Here is a 21389-nt window from a genome sequence, read left to right on the forward strand (position 1 = left end):
TGACGAACAGCTGTTTCTAGATAGATGTCGGCAGTGTCCGGGCACAGTGCTGCTGCGAAAAGTGAGAGACGTCACTAGAGTATCTCGCCGCTCGCCGCTAGGGACGCGCCGGACGCGCAACAGTCGTGAACAGTCACGTGGTCTACGGTCTACGCTCGTGGCTAATCTGGCTAACCTCAACTTGGCTAACTTGGCTAACTTGGCTTACTGATTTCGCAGAACTTTCCGATTGCAAAAGACGGGGCCGGTCTTCTCATTAGGCGATTGATCGATTTATCACGTATAATTTTTTCTGCTTCTTTCGCACATTTTTCCTGTGGAGAAATTTTACGGCAGGTAAATATCGGCAATGTACCCACATTCGCGTTTTATCTCATTGTATCAGCGGACAGCGAATCTCTATGATAAGTGTATGGTATCGGTATGTAGCGATAGCAAAGTCAACGCGATAACGTTACGGTTGAATGTAGGTATTTTCAAAATTCACTTATAAAATTGACATAAAAAAACCGGCGAAGCGTATTTACTATTTACACGCATTATGGAGTGTACGGCGAGCGAAGCATCACGAAACATCAGCATCACCGTGGAAGTGGCAAGTGAAATGTCGACTGCCGACGACAGCCTCGCTATTAGTGAGAATAGTAGCGTGGCACCGGTGATAATTGAAGAATTGGACGAAAGTGCCATCAGCTCAATGGACATGGATATAAATGAGTTTGTCGAGGCAAAGGCATTGCAAATAAAAGAGGTGACGGACGTTATTCCAACGTGTTCATTCTCTCTGCCGTGTACGTACAACAAGGATATCGTGGACGCGGAAGATCAGGATACGTCGCTAACTGCCGACGAGGAAGATCGGTTAACGAAACAGTTCTTGAATGGCGAGTTAACATTTAGCGAATATTCCTCAAGGATGGATCAGGATATAGATCTAGAGACGATAGAAAGCGATGCGTCCAGGTATGGCTAAAGGCCTTTCCTCATTTAATCATTTTCACAGTTGATTGTTGATTCGCAAAAATATTACATTTAATTCTACTTTTAGAAGGACCATCGGATTCGATCACGTCGCTGTACAAAAGATCATGGAACCAAAGCCACACAAAGCAAATAACGTGCGTCAGAAGAGGAAAAAGCGCGTTTTGCCTCCAGTTTTGCAAGGACTTATGGGAGAGGCAAATTTAAGATTCGCAAAGGGAGAAGAAGAGTTAGCGGCTCAAATATGCATGGAGATCATTAGGTAAGTTCTATCGCGTTGTCGTATCGCGTAATACGCTTGGTTAAAATTTTTACGTACTCGAGAGCTGCTCGAGTGAGTGCCTTGATCAACATTCTCCACCACGTATTCTTTTAGGCAAGTACCGAGCGCTCCAGAACCGTTTCAGACGTTAGCTATGATATATGAACATGATCAACCGGAGAAGTCGTTGCAATTTGCTTTAATCGCTGCGCATCTTAGCCCGAAAGATGCGGATCAGTGGGTAAGATTAGCTAACTTGTCGTTGGAAAGCGGCGATATGAAGCAAGCGATTACGTGTTACTCTAAAGCGATTCAAGCCAGTCCGAAGGACATAAGTTTATACGAGACGCGAGCGCACCTCCAAGAACAGAACGGAGATAAAAAAGCGTACTTGCGAGGATATACGAAACTGATTCATCAATTGGAAGCCGAAGATGGCGAATATATAATGAAATACGCAAAGATATTAGCCAAACGTTATATGCAAGAGGATAACAATGAACAAGCGCTAGAAGCAGTCGAGACTATTTTTACCAAATGTCCTGATCTCGTTACGTTAGAAGAAGTTAATATCATGACTGAATTGCTAATAGCGCTGAAGCAATTTAAGAGATGTTTAGATATATTGGTCAAGTATACAAATATTCAAGTACGGTATAAGAAGAAAGAGGAGGGAGAAAAAGGGACAACGGCCAACGATCCCAAGTCCGAGAAGGAAGAAGAAGAAGAGGAACGTAGTAGTAACGCGAAAGGAAAAGCTACGTTAGCTCCGTCGAGAAGCGAAAATAGTTACGAAATAGAGTCTTGCGACGTACCGGATAATGTGGTTGTCGACTTGAAAGCCAAATTTCTCATAACTCTCATCGAATTGGATTATATTTCGATAGCTGAGAAATTGTTACCTAAATTTTACATGCGCGAGAATCCCGAGATTTCTGGAGATCTCTTTTTAGACGTAGCGGAAGCATTGATGGGCAAGAAGGAATTTCAGCGTGCCATGGTTTTGTTGGATCCGTTGGTTAAAAGTTCGAATTTTAGCTTGGCCGCAGTTTGGCTGAGGCACGCGGAATGCTGGGTTGGTTGCAACACGTTAGATAAAGCCATAGAATCTTACGAAGCCGTCCGAAGGTTATCGCCGCAGCATTTAGGCGCACGATTAGCTCTAGCCAAACTTTATAAAAAGTCGGAGCATTACGATAAGGCGATACAAGTTCTCCACCAAGATCCCGAATCCGATACATTAGATCCTGATGTTCTGTATCAAAGAACGCTACTGCTCTTCAAAGTTGGAAGATACGAGGAATACTTTTCCTCAGGAATGTTACTTTTCTCAAGACATTGCGTTAATATAAGAACGAAGGTCGAATTAAATGCATTGGCACGCGCAACGGGTGTTCGCCAACGGCTCGATAGTCTGCAACTTCGTCGTTTGTCTTGCGGGGAAAGGTTGGAAGATGAAAACGCCCCGACGTTTATCGCTAATGCGAGACCGAGCGAGAAAAATGAATTTCTACTTTTCCTACAAATGTGCAAACTAGCGTGTAAATTAAACAAGTATGGTTTCCTTCAAAGATTATGTTTCACCGCTCTGACGTCAAAGAGATTTAAAAAGAGGAACTCTCATATCATCTTTCTGTGCTTGATTTCTTGCATTCATAATAAGGATTCGTTCTACGGATACAATATCGTACGAGAATTCGTACGTGTCTGTCAAAGGTCCAACTCGTGGAACTTGTTAAATATAATCATTCAAAGAGCAGAAGATTTGAGGCATAACAGATTTATAATGCGATTACTTGGAAGAGACGTGTTTTCATATTTGCATATTATGCATGCAAACAACTGTCTCGTTTCGGGAACCTACAAGTATGCTCTAAACGGCTATATGTCTCTCTTTAAAGTAGCACCTAGTGCACTGTTAGCCTTGTTAATAGGCGTGACGCAATTACAAATGGCATGTCAAAAGATGTCGGCTAAGAAGAATCAGCTTGTAATTCAAGGTACGCGTGCATGGTATAACATACATATATCTCGCTCAACAATAATATTTGGACAACATTTAGCATACGTTCTTCTTTCTAATTATGTAAGATATATTTTCCCAAAAATTTCCCTTCTGATCTTTATCTTTTTAGCGCTAGCCTTCTTCAAGAAATATATGCAATTGCGCGGTAAAGAAGGTCAACAAGAAACTTATTACAATATGGCACGGGCATTTCATCAAATTGGTTTATTACCGTCTGCGATTCACTTCTACAAGTTGGTCCTGAAGGAAGATCCAGGAGATTTAGTCAAACAGCATGCGAATCTTTTGGACCTGAGAAAGGAAGCAGCTTTCAATTTGCATCTCGTCTATCTGCAATCCGAAAACCATCTTCTTGCTAGAATGTGTCTCGAGAATGATATCACGATATGAATACAAAACTGAAATACATTTTGAGTCGTCCAAAAATGTGCTATATTATATATATATAATTTCTGCTTATTTAATAGATATATGTATATGTACGCGCGCGCGTGCGTCAAGTATAGAGTGCTGTAAATTTTACAAGATATATAAAACTTTTTTTCTAACAAAACACATGCATGTGTTTATTTTTCAACTTGTATTATGTTTAATCTTACTCGCTCATCGTACACGTCTTCTTCTTTCGAAGGAGGACGGAGGATCCAAACTCCCTTTACAAGACAGTCTCACTTTACGCAATTTACGTTTTTAAGTGCATATATCTTTGCTGTCGCTACATGTGATTATATGTGCGCAACATGGTAATAACAAAGTATATAATTATTTTTTCAGATGACGAAAAGGAATTCCATCTTTTAAGGGACACCAGGTTAAAATCCAGTCGATTTAAAGATTTTTCTTTAAAGTAGAATAATGACCACTGATTTAGAAGCTAAGATTGAATTTAAACACGTATGTGATACATTGGAAGGTATTGCCAAGGCACATGAAGTAAAAAAGAAAGAGCAAATTTTGCAAACGTTCATCGACGAATGTCGAAATATCGGCGACAAACTGAAAGTAGAATATCCTGAATCGGTACGTTCTCTGTTATACATATATGCCATTGTGTTGGATAAAGGACGTGCGTGTAGTTTGATGCAAAAACTAATTCATTTTTTTTTTTTTACTCGTGAGAAACTTTTGAGGAAGCTGTCAAAGGTTTTCTGATAAACTATTATAGTCTTGAATTCCAAAGAATAAGAGACGTGATAAAATCTATACTCCATAATATTCTATATTCAAAATTAAAAATTCTATCTATATTCTATAATATATTTTATATTTAACGATAAATACGCTTGCGTATTAAAAATTTTAATTTCATTGAATTTTACGTATGTCGCGACATAATTTTAATCGGTTTAATTTTGTCTTAGGATGTATCGCTCTATCCCATATTGAGATTGATCCTACCCAACCTCGAACGACAGCGTGGACCGCATAATTTGAAGCAAGCTTCGCTGGCAAATCTTTACGCTCACGTATACGGTTTTGCACGAAATAGCGACAGTTATAAAAAGTTGGCAAATTACCGGTCAGTATCTCGTAATTGTAATCATTAGATAATCGATGAGACCGTACCGCGGTGATCACCGTGTAAATACCGGAAGAAATTCTTTCAAAGGTGCAATGATCATATTTTAGAGAATGCACGCCGGGCGAATTTGTAGGAAATGATTTCGCTGACCGAGCTTACTACGTATTGGATAAAAAGTTACCTCGACGTGGTACTGGATTCACGATCGCACGGATCAACGCGTTCCTCGACGCTATCTCTGAGAGAAACGTAACGATGCAGCAAAAAGTTGAAACATTTAGAGTACTTTTCCGACAAATTACGGGATTCGAGATGAAATGGCTGACGCGTATCGTCCTTAAAGATTTACGACTTGGCATAGGAACGCAAAGAATACTGCACAGTTCGTATAACTAACAATAAATAAAATTTATCAACGAAATGTGATAATGGTATAAGTAGACACAATGTAGGGTATTAGAATATAAGCATGTCGCGGGTCGCATGTCGCCGTGGCGGCGCATTGGAAGACTAATCGCGATCCATTTCTCTTTCAAGTCTATCATCCTGACGCGAATGATAAATTTCTTGTAACGAATGACCTGCGCGAGATTTGTAACCAGTTATACGACCCTAAGATCAAATTAAAATGCGGCATACGATTATTTTCGCATTTTAAACCGATGCTCTTGGAGAGATGCAACATTGAGAACATCGGCAAGTTATTTCGGGACAATGACTTGTACTACGTACAAACTAAATACGACGGCGAGAGGTCGCAACTCCATATGAAGGATGGAACGTTTAAATATTTCACGCGTAGAGGATACGATATTACAAATAATTCTGGATACGGAAAAACTGGATCTTCGGGTATGACAACGATGAATATTCCCCAAACTAGATGATAGATTTATGTAGACTGTGTAGAGGAAACTCACTCGCTTGAAATACGTCACTTGCTCGATTCACGTTGCTCAAATCATTATTACGTGCCGCTCGTGGATCGCTATCGACGTCGATTCGATAGGTATTAAAAATCGGCTATACCTCGGCTATACATATACATGTACATATATCATTCTCAAAACTGTATAGTAAGCTTAAGTAAGTAGGATTAATATTTCTGATATTTCGATAGGTTTCTTAACCGCGGTATTTACGCGATGTTTGAATCCGACGTGTCATTCTTTTATATTGGATGGAGAATTGATGGCTTGGCATAAAGAGAAAAGAATATTTGGTACAAAAGGTATGAATCTCGACGTCAAACATTTGTCGGCAAGTAGTCGTCACCAGCCGTGTTTCGTCGCGTTTGACGTGATTCTCCACAATAACGTCTTGCTTGTTGATACACCTTATAAAGAGAGATTAAAACTTCTCAACGATATATTCACCGAAGAGGAAGGTTCTCTAATTGTATGTCGATCTACTTTAATTTCAAACAGGTAAAATATTACGGAAGCACACCGATAGTGTGTTATACAATAAGATTATTCTAAATGGTATGTAAATTGGATATCATGGAACAATTTTTTAAGAAATAAATTTGATTAATTATTATGACTTTTATCGCAAGGGAGGAATTGATAGAGACATTCAATACATGCCTTCGGAATAACGAGGAAGGACTTGTTGTAAAGAAATACAATATGAAATATAAACCAAATATCCGAGATGGCAGCGGTTGTTATAAGATTAAAGCAGAGGTAAACGTTTTGTTTTATTATAGCATTGTTTATACCGTTACGTTGAGTTTTTGAAAAAAAATTAATTTACCGCAGAAAGGGAAGAGATGCGTGTTTAGAAAATAAAACATTTAAAATCTACGACACATATCCATATTGTTTTGTCTATTGTTTTCAACCAAAATGTATGCATCTGTGGTCAACCGTATAATAATGATATGGACAAAATTCGAAAGTAACACGCAAGTGAATCAAGATATATTGTATTCCGATTACAGTATTCCGACAATTTAGTACAAGATATAGACCTCATCATACTCGGCGGTTATTACGGGGAGGGCAAATATACAGGAATAATTAAAAGCTTTATGATGGGCGTTGCCGTTCCAGCGAACAACGAAGGAGAAAATCCGTCGCAATTTCTCTCTATCGTATCCGTAAGCACTGGAATAAAAGATGAAACGTTGCGTCATCTTCAAACAAAACTTACGCCATATTGGATCAAGGAACATCCTGAAAATATCATAGGCCCCAAGGTAAACATTACGTATCACGTATTATTTTAGGCGAATATATTAGAGGAACGTATGTTTCTCACGATTTATTACTTACGTATCTACTATTTGATTCGATACATCATACTTAATCCACACAGACTTGAAATTAAATTTATATATTACTCGTTATATTATTATGTTATTTACGCACTATAATAATGTATTATATATTTACGCGTCTTATGTAGATCTGTCACGTATATTCCTTACAGGGAAATCAGCCAGATGTATGGATTCATCCAGAACATTCCATAATTTTAACGATACGAGCGACCGAGATGGTACGCAGTAACGACTATCCAACAGGGTACAGTTTACGATTTCCTAGAGTTGTGAATGTGAGGACAGATAAGCCATGGTACAGTCCATGTACTACTGTCGAACTCTTATCGTTGATCAAAGTATGTAAATGCCGCTAAATGATAAATTATGCGACGTTACGAAAATAGCTATTGTGACTCACTTATAATTTACAATAATCTCATTATTATAGGATGGGGGAATGATTCAGAAGTTAACCAAGCGGGAAGCCACTTTGTATGATATCGACCAAGTACCAGTCTCTAAATTACAAAAGACAAGACAGAGTCGAAGTAAATCACGTGAACATGACATGTACAACAAGCGAGTAGTACCACTCACGCGACTATTAGACAGAAAAGAAATTTGTGTGATTAATGGCACCGATGAATTACCGAAAGAGCAGATTGAAGAAATACTGCAGCAGCATAGCGCAAAAATTGTTCAGAATCCCATGAATACAACTTTCTGCGTGATAGTAGGCAATAATAGAACGGTAGGAAATATATATAATATATATTTTTTTTCTGCTATGTTATCGTGCAACTCAAACTTGAATACATCCAATAGTTATCGAATTAATAGAACAAATTATGTGCAAACTACTTTTTCAGATACGAGGGAAGGAAGTAATAAACAGTCAAAAATACGATGTTGTAACTTTGGACTGGTTTAAACGTGTCACCACGCAATCCGACTGGGCTTCGTTAGACAATTTTTTACCGTGGGAATTGTTATGCAGTCGGGACAGTACTAGACACAAAGTTGCAGAAAACTATGACGAATATTACGACAATTTTTTTGTTGACGCAGATGAAGAAAGTTTAAAGCGTTCACTCGGCAAGATGACGATTTTGGAGGTACTTGAAATTATTTATTTATAATGAACGTTTATTACTAAATATATATATATATATATATATATATATATAAATTATCGCACTAATCTACGTGTATAAATTATTTAGCTTGCGGACAACCAGTTTACCAGTGAGCAGGAAAAAGAGATGGACAAGGAATTATTCGGGAGTACATCGCCTTATTCGCTGTTTAGAGATATACGTGGATTCTTTGCGAATCGATCGTGTTCTGCTAAATTTAAATTCCGTTTCATGTCAGGTACAGTTAAAGACAACATTGATGATTCCGTTACGCATGCGTTTGTAGAAGACACAAGCGAGACGAGCACTATTGTGAGAAACGTGAATGCACATGAGCAAACATCTATAAAAATTGTCAAATGTAAATGGATCGAGGAATGTTTCCAAAATGGCCGAATATGTGAAATTACAGATTACCTGATTGATTATTAAAGATGTATATTGGTATCTGAGATGTGTGATAAAAAAAAACAAATATAGCAAAAGTTTCACAACTTGAAGAAATGTTACATGTGTATTTTCGACGGAAACTTGCGATATATTCATAGAATCGTTTTAACTCACATTTTCGTGAAGCACTGAGAAACTAGGTACTAGACGGAGTGACAGTCGGACAGTTTGCTCATTTAACATCTTCTCGTTTCGAAATATTTCTTCTCGACTCGCGGCTAGGAGCCGCTACCCTTGCCCATCCTCGTTTTATTTCATCGGAATGCGCGCAAAATACGAAAGGGACGCAGCTGCGCGACGTTCCCCTTACAAAGCCTGCCATTCAGTGAGTTCTCGCATAGATTAACGTCGCGAGAAGAGATCGCGGAAAGACTCGAGGTGCATACATCGAAAAGTTATCAACGAAATTTTATATTTCCATTGATATTTCATCTGTAATCTTCAATTTCTTTACTATTTTCAGCCTCTAGATTTTGATTTCAACAATCATCGTTTTAAGAATTATAATTTTGAACTCGCGTAAAAGAGAAACATAAAACATAAAAAGGAAGGACTCTGCGGGTGTTGATGTAAAACAAAATTCTGTGATGTAAAACGAATAATCTTTGGAAAAAAAAAAAAAAAAAAAAACCCGATTAACTAATATGAGAAAGAAAAAGAGGGGGAGGAGAAAGGGGAATGAATATTTTATATTTCGTTGACATCAACGAGATATTGATACCTAAAAAAACATTCTAATTCTTATGCGGTTGATGAAAATATATTAAATATGTGTGTTTAATATATTAAATATGTATATATTACACACACATCGTGCGGTCAAGCCAAGCGGCCATCTCGTTAGCAACGAGGAGGTGTCTCGTGTCTACGAGGTCAGTATAAATAATATACGAATATGACTGACGTTCTGCCCGCGCAGGATCTACTTATAGACTCTTCACCTACAGATGGGACGCGTATTAATCGAGTTTCGGATTTTCGGTGCGTGCGACCAGGCATGTCACTCTCCTACAGTATGCCGAATTTATTCATAGAATTTCTCGCAGCTTACTCGCTAACTTGCCAATTATATACATAAAGATACACGTAACTGTTGCTATCTATTATGCATAATAGCACGATTATGGATAATGGCTCAACGACTACTAATTTGTGTCTCTACGCCTCAGATCGTTGACACGTACAATTCGACAGATTACTAATTGAAACATACACGACGGAATTCCTCTATTCGACTATACATAGTTTAACGCGCCTTTTGCTCAAAAGTTACGACACACGTTTCAAATATCGCATATACAAATACACGTAAATATAAAATACACGTGTCTTTTAAGTAATTTCAACTAGTGAAGTCTTGCGTGTAATTGAGGCAAGTACGTGACACGTTTTTTTTCTTTTATACAAGTCATTTGTAGCAAAAAATGTGTGACGTGCGTCTTCGTCAGTTTAAACTTTAAACTTTTGTATCTTGCTTTTGTATGTATATATATATATAGATATATTATATATATTTTGATTCCATCTACAAATTCTCTTTACGCTTTTATTATTTGACACATTGACGATTAGTGAATCAATCATCAGGGAATAATTTTGAAGAAAAGCCATTCTAGATAAGAGGTCATCTTTTCTTCAGAAAGTAATACTCCCTAGCAAAGGGCTGTCGCACGTTATCGCGTTTCTCTTAGCAAGAATTTCTTCTGGTGCAATAATGACTTTTCGGACGAGACTTCTTATGGTTAACAAGATTATTTAAAACCGCCGGAGCCACATCGTCGTCCTGCGTCCTAATATATAATAGAGAATTACTATTTACACACACACACACACACACACACATATATATATATATATATATATATATATATCATGTATGAGAATATGAAATTAAGAATATCTTATGTTAAAACATAAATTCTCTGCCTAATGCAAATTAACTGCGGGAAACTCACACGCGCACTGGCTTGTTGCATCCACATAGGTAACGTTTACTTTGCATCCTGCATTGAGTAAAAAGATACAAATAACAGTATTATTTTTTTTAAATAATCGTAGGATCTTTTTGTTTATTTTCTTGTATTAAGATTTTCAAAGGATTTTCAAAGTCTCCAAGAATAAATAAACTGAGCAAACTAGTGACGAAGAAGAAACATTTAAAAAGCTGATACGTCGGTTTAAAATATATAATACTTGGTTCGGTTGATACAGATATATTTTTAAGACTTTACTCTTCCATCTAAATTATCCATATTTCTCTTTAACGCTAAACTATAGACACACAGGAAGTAACGCTCTTTCAATTTGAGTAAACGTCTCTCGCTAAGATATATCTTATCCACTTACCCTTTCGCACATTTGCATCTACTCGGCCATTTAATGTATTAAGAATTAGTACTGCTCGCGTTACATCGATTTTGACACGTGATATCGTGATATCGCCGGTCATACGAAGCATGATCCTTTTGTGATTTTCGCAATCTCGAGAGATACGCTTGTGTGTGTGTGTGTGTGTGTGTGTGTGTGTGTGCGCGCGCGCGTGTCAGCGCGCTTATATTTCTTTCATTTATTATTACTTTCTAGATTAGTGAATAGTGAGACACTATTCCGTGAAAGAAGGAAAAAATTTCTATACTATATACTTAATGAAATAAAAACTTTAAAAAAACGTGCGCGTATAACCAATGTGTGTGACTCACTTTTCATTTTTCTCCCTTAGTAATTTTCTCATTCTAATGTCGCACACGCAACTTTTTTTCTCACTGTTGGATAAAAATTATTGCAAGATTACTTTCAACATCACTATTCCTCGTTTTGATTCGGCCTACACGTTGAAAATTCTCTCTCTCTCTCTCTTACTTTTTTTTCAAGAAACTGACATAAAGAAATAATAGCCCGGTAAATCCGATAATAAACTTTCCAAGATACCAAGTGAGATTGGTCGTGCAATTCGGCATCGTGAGTATCTCGGTTCGGAATTCCGTGTCAACAGTTTAATTTGCTCGATACGATTCAATATTTAGATAAGATTGTTTAGGCTCTTTATTCCCTTGCAATTTAAAATCCACGTTGTGGGAAACACGCGTACAAATATACGAAAACAAATGACAATTTCGTCTTTTAAGGCGTGTCAAAAACCTTAAAAAAAGCTACAGGCTACAGGCGCTATCTATTATAGTTTATTCGTTATTCGTAAATTAACGATACATTTGCGTATTCTTTTGATATATCGACGGGCAATCCGGCAATGGTATGTATATTAGACCTATATGTATAGTACTGTATGTACATACATATATGTGCCAGTTGTGTGTAACACGTCACGTCAAAGTAAATTTGATGCCAAAAGGCTATCGGCGTGTCTCGCATATCCCTTTATCTTTTCAACTTTTTAGCCGACAATGAGAAACGGATTAAGAATTGGTTAAGTCATATAATTAAACGTAATATAATCTTAAAATTGTATAATGTGTACTATAGAAGAATAAAAAAACTTTCGATCGATAGATTCCTTAATTATTTTGTGCGTGATATGTAGTCCTTTTATTCTTCAAGGAATAAGCGTAAGACAGTTTATCGTCTCAGCCATTCCTCAGCTTAATTCTTCATGGCCCCATCGTGCGACTAAGGCGAGAAAGATGTTGAATGACCTGTCAACATATTTGCCGTCTTGACAACACCCTTAGGCAGACGTGCTCATGAGAGGAGGAGAAAAGAAAAAGTGTCCAAAATGACACTCCTTCGGCGTTCCACGCTCATTAGGATAAATTCTTCGGTACGTGTCACGCGTGCCTAATATACTGTCTGCTACGTGTATGTGTGTGTTTGCGTGCGAGAGAGTGACATATGTAAATTTAAACTTGTCTAACACCACATGAATTTAGAAGAGCAAAAAATTCTCCGTAGAAAAAAATATGCTACACATGACTTTTCATCACTCAACTTGTAGTGTAGAATGTCATGAATACACAAACTACACACGCACGCCCGCGCACACGCACGCACACAAAACATAATAATTTAAAATATCGCATACGTATACATATATCGTCTTAATTGATTGAGAAAAGAATACGTAATTTAAAAAATAGCGAAAGCAATGGAATCTTTCGCGTAATATTGTGCGTGTGTAATATAATATATAATATAATATATAACGCGCATCTCTTGAATCCCCAAAATTTTCGAGCGCGTTCAACTTGGAAACTTTACGAAATATATATATATATATATATATATATATATATATATATATATATATATATAAACAGTATTTCCTTGCGATTTTCTCCTTAATAAAAGTGAAAATTAGTATAATGTTTACGTATTGTACGATATATATTTACTATTGCCGGCAACAATGAGCAGTGTCGTACTTAGTCAATATAATAGCGTGATTCCTTTCGTTGCCTTGTTCACGGATCGTGTTATGCACCGCAAAAATAGAAGACGGACAATCTCTCTCTACTAACAACGTTGTGCGCCAGCAGCTGCAACCATATGGCATTCTTTCTGTGATCTTGCTCTAAGAGCTCGTTAATACGATCCTCTCGGATGTTGCCAACACACAGTTAATATTAGTTTCGAGTATGTTTTCTCAATGTATGAGTGACACCGCGCGGACTCTTCCTCGATAACCACCTGGTTAACATCCTGCGTACAACGTTATTTCTGAAAGGATATCGCATCGGCCTGTGCGTATCTAGTATTTCAATGGCACCGCTCTCCTTTCTTCTTTACACGTACAAGATAAATTTCGTTGAAAAATTTTTATCACATTATCCACTAGAATTAGATAACAACAGGAAGAATATAAGAATGAAATATATGGATATAGGATCGTATATTCGTATAGGAAAAAGCGCAAATTGGATTGAATTTTAAAGTTTGTCTTTTAGAGAAGAGATATATTCAAGAACGAGAGATATCAAACGTTCTCCAAGCGACCGGGAGTGATAACACGTGAATTAAAAATTAATGTATAGGCTGTTAATCTATAACTAATTAACATTTGTACTCCATTGATCTATTATACGATAATAGATACGAGAAATGTAAACTTGGTCCTATGCGCAGGCACTATATATATATATACACATGTCAGCCTTCGTACCTGACAATGTATCGATACGTTTCCATTGCGTTTCCGTGCAAGCTATAATTAAAGAAGCTATACCGTTAACGAAGGATTTTTCTTTCGTAGAGCTGCTCGTAACAAAAACGTCAAGAGAAACATGATGATCCATTGGTTCGCAGCCGACGAAAGCGGCGGAGTTTCCTGAGCTTTCGAGCCAATGGGGATACGTCGGCTTGCTAAAAATATATTTTGAATCAGTAGGAGGAGATGAGACGACACCTCCTTCGCGAAAGACAAGAAATATTCTTACGAGTACGTATCTCCTGCTCGAGCAAGACTCGAGGGTAATTCAGCAACGTAACTCAGTCAACGTATTTAAGAAGAGTCGAACAGACAACAAGCTCAGCATTACAGAGAAAAATATTACAAAGACAAGGAAAGGCACATTTTTAGACAAGTTTTATCAAAACGATGGAAAAGAAATGTGAAAATAAAAAGGAAGTAACTTTTCGCACATATATAAAAAACGTATGATGTGTGCAAAGTTTATTGTGTAACTTGAAAACTGAAGCGACCATCAGTATTGCGTGTGACGAAGTCTACGCACAGAATACTTGAAATACGACTTATCCAAGAAGACAAAGAGTTTTTAAATTTAACAATAAGCGAATCTGTGAGACTTGTTGGACGTGCCAATTATCATATGCTACGAGATGCACAATTGCGTACACTGTGGAACAAATGTGTTTAATGTCGGCCGCATATCAAGCAATCAGAAAATAATTTTTTTCGTAATTAATGATCAAACAATTTGGGATTTGATGTACTCCATCGATTAAATATAATATATATATATATATGTGTGTGTGTGTGTGTGTGTGCCATTCTTTCTCTCTCGCTCTCTCTCCCTCAAGATAATATCGAAATCAGGATGAAAACTGGCGGAAGTACTTCGAGTCGTTTGAATACAAACGTGGAGCAACGTTTGAGAAGTCCAAAGTGCGCGAGATGTCGAAACCACGGTGTAATATCTGGCTTAAAAGGTCACAAGAGATCCTGTGCGTGGAAAGATTGCCGATGTCCTTGTTGCCTTCTAGTCGTCGAAAGGCAGCGAGTGATGGCAGCGCAAGTTGCTCTACGTAGGCAACAACAAGCGCAAGGCGACAGTCTTTTGTCTTCGGTAAATAAAATATCAGCGGACCCTGTATGTCCTTATCCCTACGCTAAAGCGAAATACGACGAATCTGTCTGCGGTAGAAGATCCAAGAATTTTCAAAGGCATCATTTACATTTCACGCAGACGAGTATCAGCGTGACGCAGGGTTTCTATGGATTAAATACTGTACATAGTTTACCTGGCGCATGTGAGTACTTGCAATCCTGTACAATCCCTTCGCTTTATCGCAAAAATAAATTATTCATAAATATATTTTATATATATATATATATATATTGACCTTTAATTCGGACATCGTACATAATACATATCATCATATTTGACACATGTTTCTGAATTTTTTATTAGCAAAAATCTTAGGCAACTGATTATGAAGAGATTTAATATAATAAACGTAAGGGAGTCTCGAAAATATTTCGGTCCATTGGCATGAAATGTGTATGATATGTCCAATTTCTATATTATTCAATTTTTCGCTTTTCCCACTTTTGCGAGTGTACTCTCGCTAATAATACATTTTTGAAAAATTGCCTTGTTATTGATGTATAGCTGACCGATATATAAAATTAAATCAATAATCATATATGTACCGTACAGACAGAGCACACATAGCCATAGACAAAATTGTTAGGCACCCTTGTTTCTACTGAATATCTTGGAATGAATGAGTTTTCCGTTTATTTGTGATTAATACGAGCGCGATTATTTCCATTTCACAAGCACGTGCTAGACTTTTTTGTCCGTAGACCGTATTAATCAAAGTCGAACGACGGAGTAAACAGTTTTCTGAACAATATTACTGTTTCCCTAAGAAAAATAATGGACTTTGTACCTCACGTGTTTGTACCTAAAATCATTTACAAGGCCAATAGGATGAAAACAATAAAAAGTTTTACGCTCATTCAGTTCCAAAATATTCAGAAGAAAAAATGGTGCCTAATAATTTTGTCGGTATATATTTACTGCATATTTAATATATATAGTAGTCAATGCCCAACGTTTACTTACAAAAGACTGTTTTGTTTGCACATTTCAGTATCAGCACATCCGCGTTTATTGAGCACTTTGTCTTCTCTGGGATGCGATCAAAAACAAGAAGATAAATCCACACTAAAGGTACAATCTTTCCATTCTGCATATCCGGCAATGGTTCCGTGGTTCAATGAGGTAACGCAATCGTACATATCGAATGGGGACTTGAACAATTTTATTTCCACGAGAGATTTGCGGAACTCCCCTACTACAACCAATAAACCTTGTTTAGAAAAGAAAGCGCCAATTTCCTTCAGCGTGGAATCTATTATCGGTACGAAATGATGTCCCAAATATCCATGTTTTAATCGTTTGAGTACCAGCGAGTTATCACTTGATTTTCTGAGAATTGCCAACGATATCACAATAATCGCAGTACAATCATAACGGATACCTTATATGTACCTATCCAACGTCGCACTTATCTTTCAACAATATTGGAGCAACAGCAGGATATGCGGTAAATGACAATGCTACATTTGAGTGGAAAATTGAGGAATGAAATATCGTTCATACTCGTTGGCGTTCAAACGATTAATCTCAATAAAATGAATAATCTTATATGTATATGTACAAATAGAACATACAAGTCAAGTAGAAACTTTTATAAAAATCATACTACGTATTCATTATGCGAATCATAAAACTTCTGAAGAGTCATTAATCGGCTCTTCAGAATATTACATAATAATATAATAAGGTATATCTCACTTTCGTTGGCTGTATATTCCAGAAGAAAGAAATATTAACAATGCTTACATACAATTTATTGTTTTATACATGAATATACCACAATTCGTGTTTAACGTTAAACGTTATACGTAGCAAACGTATTTAATATATTTATCTAGCAATAACAATATAAAATCGTCCCCGTTGTATATGTTTCTGTACGTTCCTTTATTAATTCTCCAATATTTAACGTAGCAAAGCCAAACATTATCATTCTGCGATGTACTATAATCAAATCATCAATAAGTCATCACGCTACTCAATATCGCGATAGATATATATTACTTTTCAAGGCACAGACATGATACTATTTGTTAGTTACTTTCGAGTATTTTACTGCAACGTTTCATGTATACATCCATTTCAGAAAAATCGGACAAAGTATTATAAACGATTTCATAAAGAATGCATGGCCATTGCTTCTCTAGAACCTGTAACTTGTGTATAGCGTTTATAGTAAGATTGATTAAATTTAGCAAGTGTACCTTCCCTTTGTGTCTCCAGATAAGGTCTTCCTGTAAGCAAAGTGTAGTGATTATATCATTATTTACATATTAGCTTACAATTTAGCGTAAAACATCTTGCCGTAAAATATAGTAACCGTTTATTTTGATTTTTATTACCTGCGTTACATTTCCCTTTCTCCATTGTAATGCCTCCTTTGCAACAACACTTCGAAGTGCCGGGTCGCAGTTGAATAGAAATTGTTTGGCAGTAATTTGTTCCCCGCTTTGTCTCTGCACTTTCTCTAAATGAAGTCTTTGTAACAAAGGTTGTAATAAAGAATCTGGCAGTGAACACATTACTATATCTACAAGACCGGTATATTCTTGATTTGCAAGTTCCACATCTTCAGCTGTAATCTAGAAAAATATTGAATTTTTAACTGTAAAGGACATATAATTCACTTTTACGATTCTCCCAAAAAAAGGGGGGAGGGGGAAAGAAAAAAGAAAGAGGAGAAATCCATTAGACAGTTAAACAGAAGTAATTAACGTACATTTTTGGTGTGTGTGTGTGTGTGTGTGTTTTACGTTGTTTCGTTAAACAATTTATTATTTTATAAATCTCATATTGTACCTCCTTGCCATTGATAGCTACGAGTCCCCAATGAGCTAATCGAAATATAGCGTACATTTTCCAGTCCTTAGACACAATAGGATTTCCTGCGTCTATTTGTATGCTAGTCAATCCCTGTACCTCAGCTAAGGCATTCAGTTGACCAAGAAGATTGATGTTAGTTTCTTTAAATACGAAATGTTCCGCATGAGGAAATCTATTCTTTAATTTGCTTAAAATTTTTGCCACGTCATTAAATTGTACGTAATTAAATTTCACAATGTTGACATCTTGAGCCTTTGACATGTCCCAAGTCCTATCTATAAAGCGTAAAGCACCTTGACCATATATATTCAGGCAGCGGCCAACAATTTCTATTAAATAATCTCCGCCTAGAAAGTTGTCTCTCATTATTACATTTCATTTTAAACGAGACCATGTAAGAGTAAATTGTTTGAAAAACGTGCAGATCTCATTGTTAGCTTACCCTGTTCTCTTTCTTTAGGTGGTACTTGTTGAGGAGGTGGACTTGGCGGAGCAAGAGCTCTAAATTTCGCTCTAGCTGTCGCAGCTCTATTACTTTTATAGTATACTATCTTTTTTGTTTGAGCACTTTTAATCCTACTTTTATCCTTGTCACATTCGTGAGATTTGTGAGCGTTCTTAGGAATCGATGAAGTGCTAGAATCACTTAACAATGACTTACAGCTGTCTACGCTACTAGTCTTTGAACTTAAAGAGCAATATCCAGAAGAACATGTAATCGACTTTGATTGGCAATCATTCTGTCCATCTTGACCATGAAATACTTTTGTATTTTGAAACGATCTATTATTTAAGCCTTTGTTTTCATTTATTACTGCGTCATGATATTTTAAGGAATTTTGAGTTGTAGCCAGTGCTTCCTTATCGCGTGCATGGTTTTCATTATCTTTAACATAAAAATTGTCTACGGTAATCGAGGACACGTCCTTTACTACACCTGCGGTAAATTCATTACAGGCGGCAGATTTGTCATAATTTATAGACGAGACGTAGATATTGGGAGTAAACAAATGACATTTTAAACCACTTTTTAAACTTTCGTGACTCTGTGAGCTGTCTGTCTCGCTATCCGATACGTTCTCCATTTGTTCACCAAGCACTTTCATCTTACGGTCATTATCTTTATTATTCTTGGGCAATTTATTCTCGAATCTATCGCTCGTCAAACTATTTACTATCGAGCCTAGTATAGGGGGAAGTTTAAATTCCAAAGGATACGATTTAGATGTATCTTCTAATTTAAACAAATTCTCGCTGGAACTGCTTCTCTTTTTTATATGCATCTTTCGTGCTTCCATATTTTCACTTATCGATGTGAGACTACCAAAACCTTTTATTTTAACTTTGTTTAAACTCTTTGGATTTATAGCATTAAATTTATTTAAACTTTGCGTGCGTAATAACATATTGATATTATTGCCTGTATTATCGCTCGTCACTTTATTGGAATTATCGAGCGAGACTTTAGTTCTAGATCTGAGAAATTCCCAATTTGTTTTAGCATTCGATATCACTTCTTCTCTACGTACGCTCATACAAACTTGTGTACTAAGATCAAGGAATGCTGAATTTGATTGTTCCTTAGAGAATCTCCAAGCCATTGCTGTTCTCCGAATTTGTTCGCTAATTTGCATTGTCGATAAAAGTTGCAAATTTGGCAAGTATGAAACAAGAAAGGATATATAATCGGTATTCAAGGTCACTGGATTGCCATCTATTGTTATTTCTTTAATTTGCAAGGCTTTTGCAAGGCTACTCATATCTTCAATTCTGAAACATCAAAACAACTCGACCTATATATATATACATACGTACATACACACGTGCTTATTACTGTATTACACTAAACAATTCACTTATAAAATAAATCATCAGGAAGGAAACATTTGAATATCATTCTTTTATATAGATTAAAAAATGCAAGAGATGTACTTCCAAATTACAATTTACAATATGTATTAAGTTTGCATATGCATAGAGACCAACATCCTTTTAAGTAAAACTTTCAGGTTAAGTAAGCATGTGCAGGTAAATTGAATAAAAAGATTTTACTACAAACTAAATAAAACTTACTAGTCAAGATACTCACTTATAAATATCGTTGTTACTCAAATATAATTTCTGTAATTGTGGTGTCTCGTCAAATCCTAGCAATCTTTTGAGCTTATTCCGACGTAAATTTAGTTCTTTTAACGAGATTAAGCCTCGAAAATCATTGCATCCTATAGTTTTGATATTATTCCCCGCCAAGTTTAGTACTTTCAACGACGATAAATTCTCTAAGCCCGTAATATGCTGAATTTGATTGCCATGCAAATCCAAAACTTCCAATTTCAAAAGTTGTTTTAAGCCTTCAATTTTTCTTATTCTATTTTTTCCTAATAAAAGTACTCTTAGGTTCTCTAAAAAATCAAAATCGCATACTTTCTCAATTTGATTATCATACAAATCAAGAAATACAAGCTTTGTCAATTGTGAGAAGTTGGAGCTCTCAATCTTGGTTAGTAGATTATGCTGGAGAGACATTAATCGCAATTTGGATTCTCCGATCATTGTAGGAAACGTTGTCAGACCTCGCCTATCAAGGCATATTCTGTCAGGGTTCTTTTCTCGTTCGGCAGGGGTTCTCGATGCCACGATTGTTCTTGTATCTCCTGTCCATTGTAACGTAACCGCGTCGCATCCTTCAGCTTCTGCATGTTCAATTTCAAATTGGGTTCCAGTACAACTAGCAATATCAAACCAATGATTTCCAACGTAAGAACACTCGAGACAATTTGTGTCGAATAAAACTTGACTGACTAAAACTTTGCTATTTCATCCTCTAGTCTAAAGCATATTACCTAAATGAATTGTAACAACGCTTCGACAGCTTTGGAGGTACTGGGGCACCCGGCAAAATGGGTAAAGCAGCAGCTATTGTCAAAAACTGATTCTCCTCTGGAACCCTACCTCGAATAGCTGATTCACTTTTCGCATCAAATAATATTTTTCTCGTCTGCAAAAAAGGCGGTGAACAGGTCGCTACATGTTATTATTAGGTGAAGAAGAAAAGAAGAAAAGAAGAAAAGAAGAAAAGAAGAAGAGGAAGAAATAAGGGAAAGGGACTGCTTTCCTCACAGGTTAGAGTAAAGCTCCACCCGTCCCCCTTTCTACTACGTGACTGCAACGGATTAAAAACACCAAAAAATTTTGTCAAAGAGTCACGTTGGCCCTTTACCTTTCGAGCAGAAACGTTATTCGTTTATTCGAATTACAATAACTGCTTCGAATCTCATATTTTAAAATATCATACGACTCTTACCCGCGTCGAAGTATCGTTGCTCAATGGCATTACATAACCAAGCGGAATGAACCGCGTATCTCGTATCAAACATTTGGCAGCGCTTCACATTTTTGCGGTGTACTTTAATTGCCAGATACTAATCGCGAATCCTAAATCCTAGACGCCCTAGTTAAAGACTTTATCCACGACGTCGAGTCAAAAGCGATATCTCGAGCTTGTCATTGTCGCATAAATTCGTTTCATGTCACATGTCACATGTCACATGTCACATGTCACATGTGTCGTGATGGCGTTGAGCGAGCGGTGAGCGTAGCCGTCCACCCGAGTCCGCCGGT

At 36.8% G+C, this 21389-nt stretch overlaps 4 protein-coding genes across 7 annotated transcripts; 3 read left to right on the forward strand and 1 right to left on the reverse strand.

Moving 5' to 3' along the window:
- Positions 1 to 114: 114 nt before the first annotated feature.
- Dnalig4 (DNA ligase 4) lies at positions 115 to 8700 on the forward strand. 3 transcript variants are annotated; one of them, XM_071790854.1, is made up of 12 exons: positions 115 to 336; positions 4044 to 4289; positions 4631 to 4788; positions 4899 to 5173; positions 5329 to 5643; positions 5912 to 6218; positions 6350 to 6479; positions 6737 to 6994; positions 7228 to 7416; positions 7509 to 7811; positions 7930 to 8175; positions 8284 to 8700. In XM_071790854.1, exons 2-12 carry the CDS (start codon positions 4125 to 4127, stop codon positions 8626 to 8628), a joined length of 2691 nt encoding a protein of 896 aa, XP_071646955.1. In that variant the 5' UTR covers positions 115 to 336; positions 4044 to 4124; the 3' UTR covers positions 8629 to 8700. The 3 variants fall into 3 exon arrangements, with proteins under 3 accessions (XP_071646955.1, XP_071646957.1, XP_071646956.1); XM_071790855.1 differs by lacking the exon at positions 115 to 336 and adding an exon at positions 3556 to 3696; XM_071790856.1 differs by lacking the exon at positions 5329 to 5643.
- On the forward strand, positions 333 to 3659 carry LOC139820504 (general transcription factor 3C polypeptide 3). Its single transcript, XM_071790853.1, has 4 exons — positions 333 to 963; positions 1049 to 1243; positions 1358 to 3243; positions 3379 to 3659. The coding sequence occupies exons 1-4, from the start codon at positions 542 to 544 to the stop codon at positions 3657 to 3659; spliced, it is 2784 nt and encodes a 927-aa protein (XP_071646954.1). The 5' UTR covers positions 333 to 541.
- Positions 8701 to 14047: 5347 nt separating the features above from the next.
- LOC139820975 (uncharacterized) lies at positions 14048 to 17283 on the forward strand. The gene is made up of 2 exons (XM_071791621.1): positions 14048 to 15087; positions 15937 to 17283. Exons 1-2 carry the CDS (start codon positions 14655 to 14657, stop codon positions 16215 to 16217), a joined length of 714 nt encoding a protein of 237 aa, XP_071647722.1. The 5' UTR covers positions 14048 to 14654; the 3' UTR covers positions 16218 to 17283.
- On the reverse strand, positions 16678 to 21291 carry LOC139820969 (uncharacterized). 2 transcript variants are annotated; one of them, XM_071791609.1, is made up of 7 exons: positions 21073 to 21291; positions 20612 to 20766; positions 19858 to 20496; positions 18211 to 19538; positions 17745 to 18115; positions 17288 to 17527; positions 16678 to 17179 (listed from the first exon to the last, which is right to left on the reverse strand). In XM_071791609.1, the coding sequence occupies exons 1-7, from the start codon at positions 21100 to 21102 to the stop codon at positions 16979 to 16981; spliced, it is 2964 nt and encodes a 987-aa protein (XP_071647710.1). In that variant the 5' UTR covers positions 21103 to 21291; the 3' UTR covers positions 16678 to 16978. The 2 variants fall into 2 exon arrangements, with proteins under 2 accessions (XP_071647710.1, XP_071647711.1); XM_071791610.1 differs by lacking the exon at positions 21073 to 21291 and adding an exon at positions 20989 to 21006 and having other exon boundaries at positions 19858 to 20461.
- Between the last annotated feature and the right edge of the window lie 98 nt (positions 21292 to 21389).

The sequence above is a fragment of the Temnothorax longispinosus genome, chromosome 10, assembly GCF_030848805.1.
Source record: "Temnothorax longispinosus isolate EJ_2023e chromosome 10, Tlon_JGU_v1, whole genome shotgun sequence".
Lineage (NCBI taxonomy): Eukaryota > Metazoa > Arthropoda > Insecta > Hymenoptera > Formicidae > Temnothorax > Temnothorax longispinosus.

What these genes read in the sequence shown, in the direction of transcription:
- LOC139820504 (XM_071790853.1), top strand. Translation starts at nt 542, where the DNA reads ATGGAGTGTACGGCGAGCGAAGCATCACGAAACATCAGCATCACCGTG. An exon ending in ATAGAAAGCGATGCGTCCAG is followed by an intron (nt 964 to 1,048) that starts GTATGGCTAAAG and finishes TTCTACTTTTAG; the next exon opens with AAGGACCATCGGATTCGATC. An exon ending in GAATCAGCTTGTAATTCAAG is followed by an intron (nt 3,244 to 3,378) that starts GTACGCGTGCAT and finishes TTATCTTTTTAG; the next exon opens with CGCTAGCCTTCTTCAAGAAA.
- Dnalig4 (XM_071790854.1), top strand. Translation starts at nt 4,125, where the DNA reads ATGACCACTGATTTAGAAGCTAAGATTGAATTTAAACACGTATGTGAT. An exon ending in TAGTAGGCAATAATAGAACG is followed by an intron (nt 7,812 to 7,929) that starts GTAGGAAATATA and finishes CTACTTTTTCAG; the next exon opens with ATACGAGGGAAGGAAGTAAT. An exon ending in GCAAGATGACGATTTTGGAG is followed by an intron (nt 8,176 to 8,283) that starts GTACTTGAAATT and finishes TAAATTATTTAG; the next exon opens with CTTGCGGACAACCAGTTTAC.
- LOC139820975 (XM_071791621.1), top strand. Translation starts at nt 14,655, where the DNA reads ATGAAAACTGGCGGAAGTACTTCGAGTCGTTTGAATACAAACGTGGAG. An exon ending in ACATAGTTTACCTGGCGCAT is followed by an intron (nt 15,088 to 15,936) that starts GTGAGTACTTGC and finishes TGCACATTTCAG; the next exon opens with TATCAGCACATCCGCGTTTA.
- LOC139820969 (XM_071791609.1), bottom strand. Translation starts at nt 21,102, where the DNA reads ATGCCATTGAGCAACGATACTTCGACGCGG. An exon ending in CGTTGTTACAATTCATTTAG is followed by an intron (nt 20,497 to 20,611) that starts GTAATATGCTTT and finishes TGATATTGCTAG; the next exon opens with TTGTACTGGAACCCAATTTG. An exon ending in ACCTAAAGAAAGAGAACAGG is followed by an intron (nt 18,116 to 18,210) that starts GTAAGCTAACAA and finishes ACAACTTTCTAG; the next exon opens with GCGGAGATTATTTAATAGAA.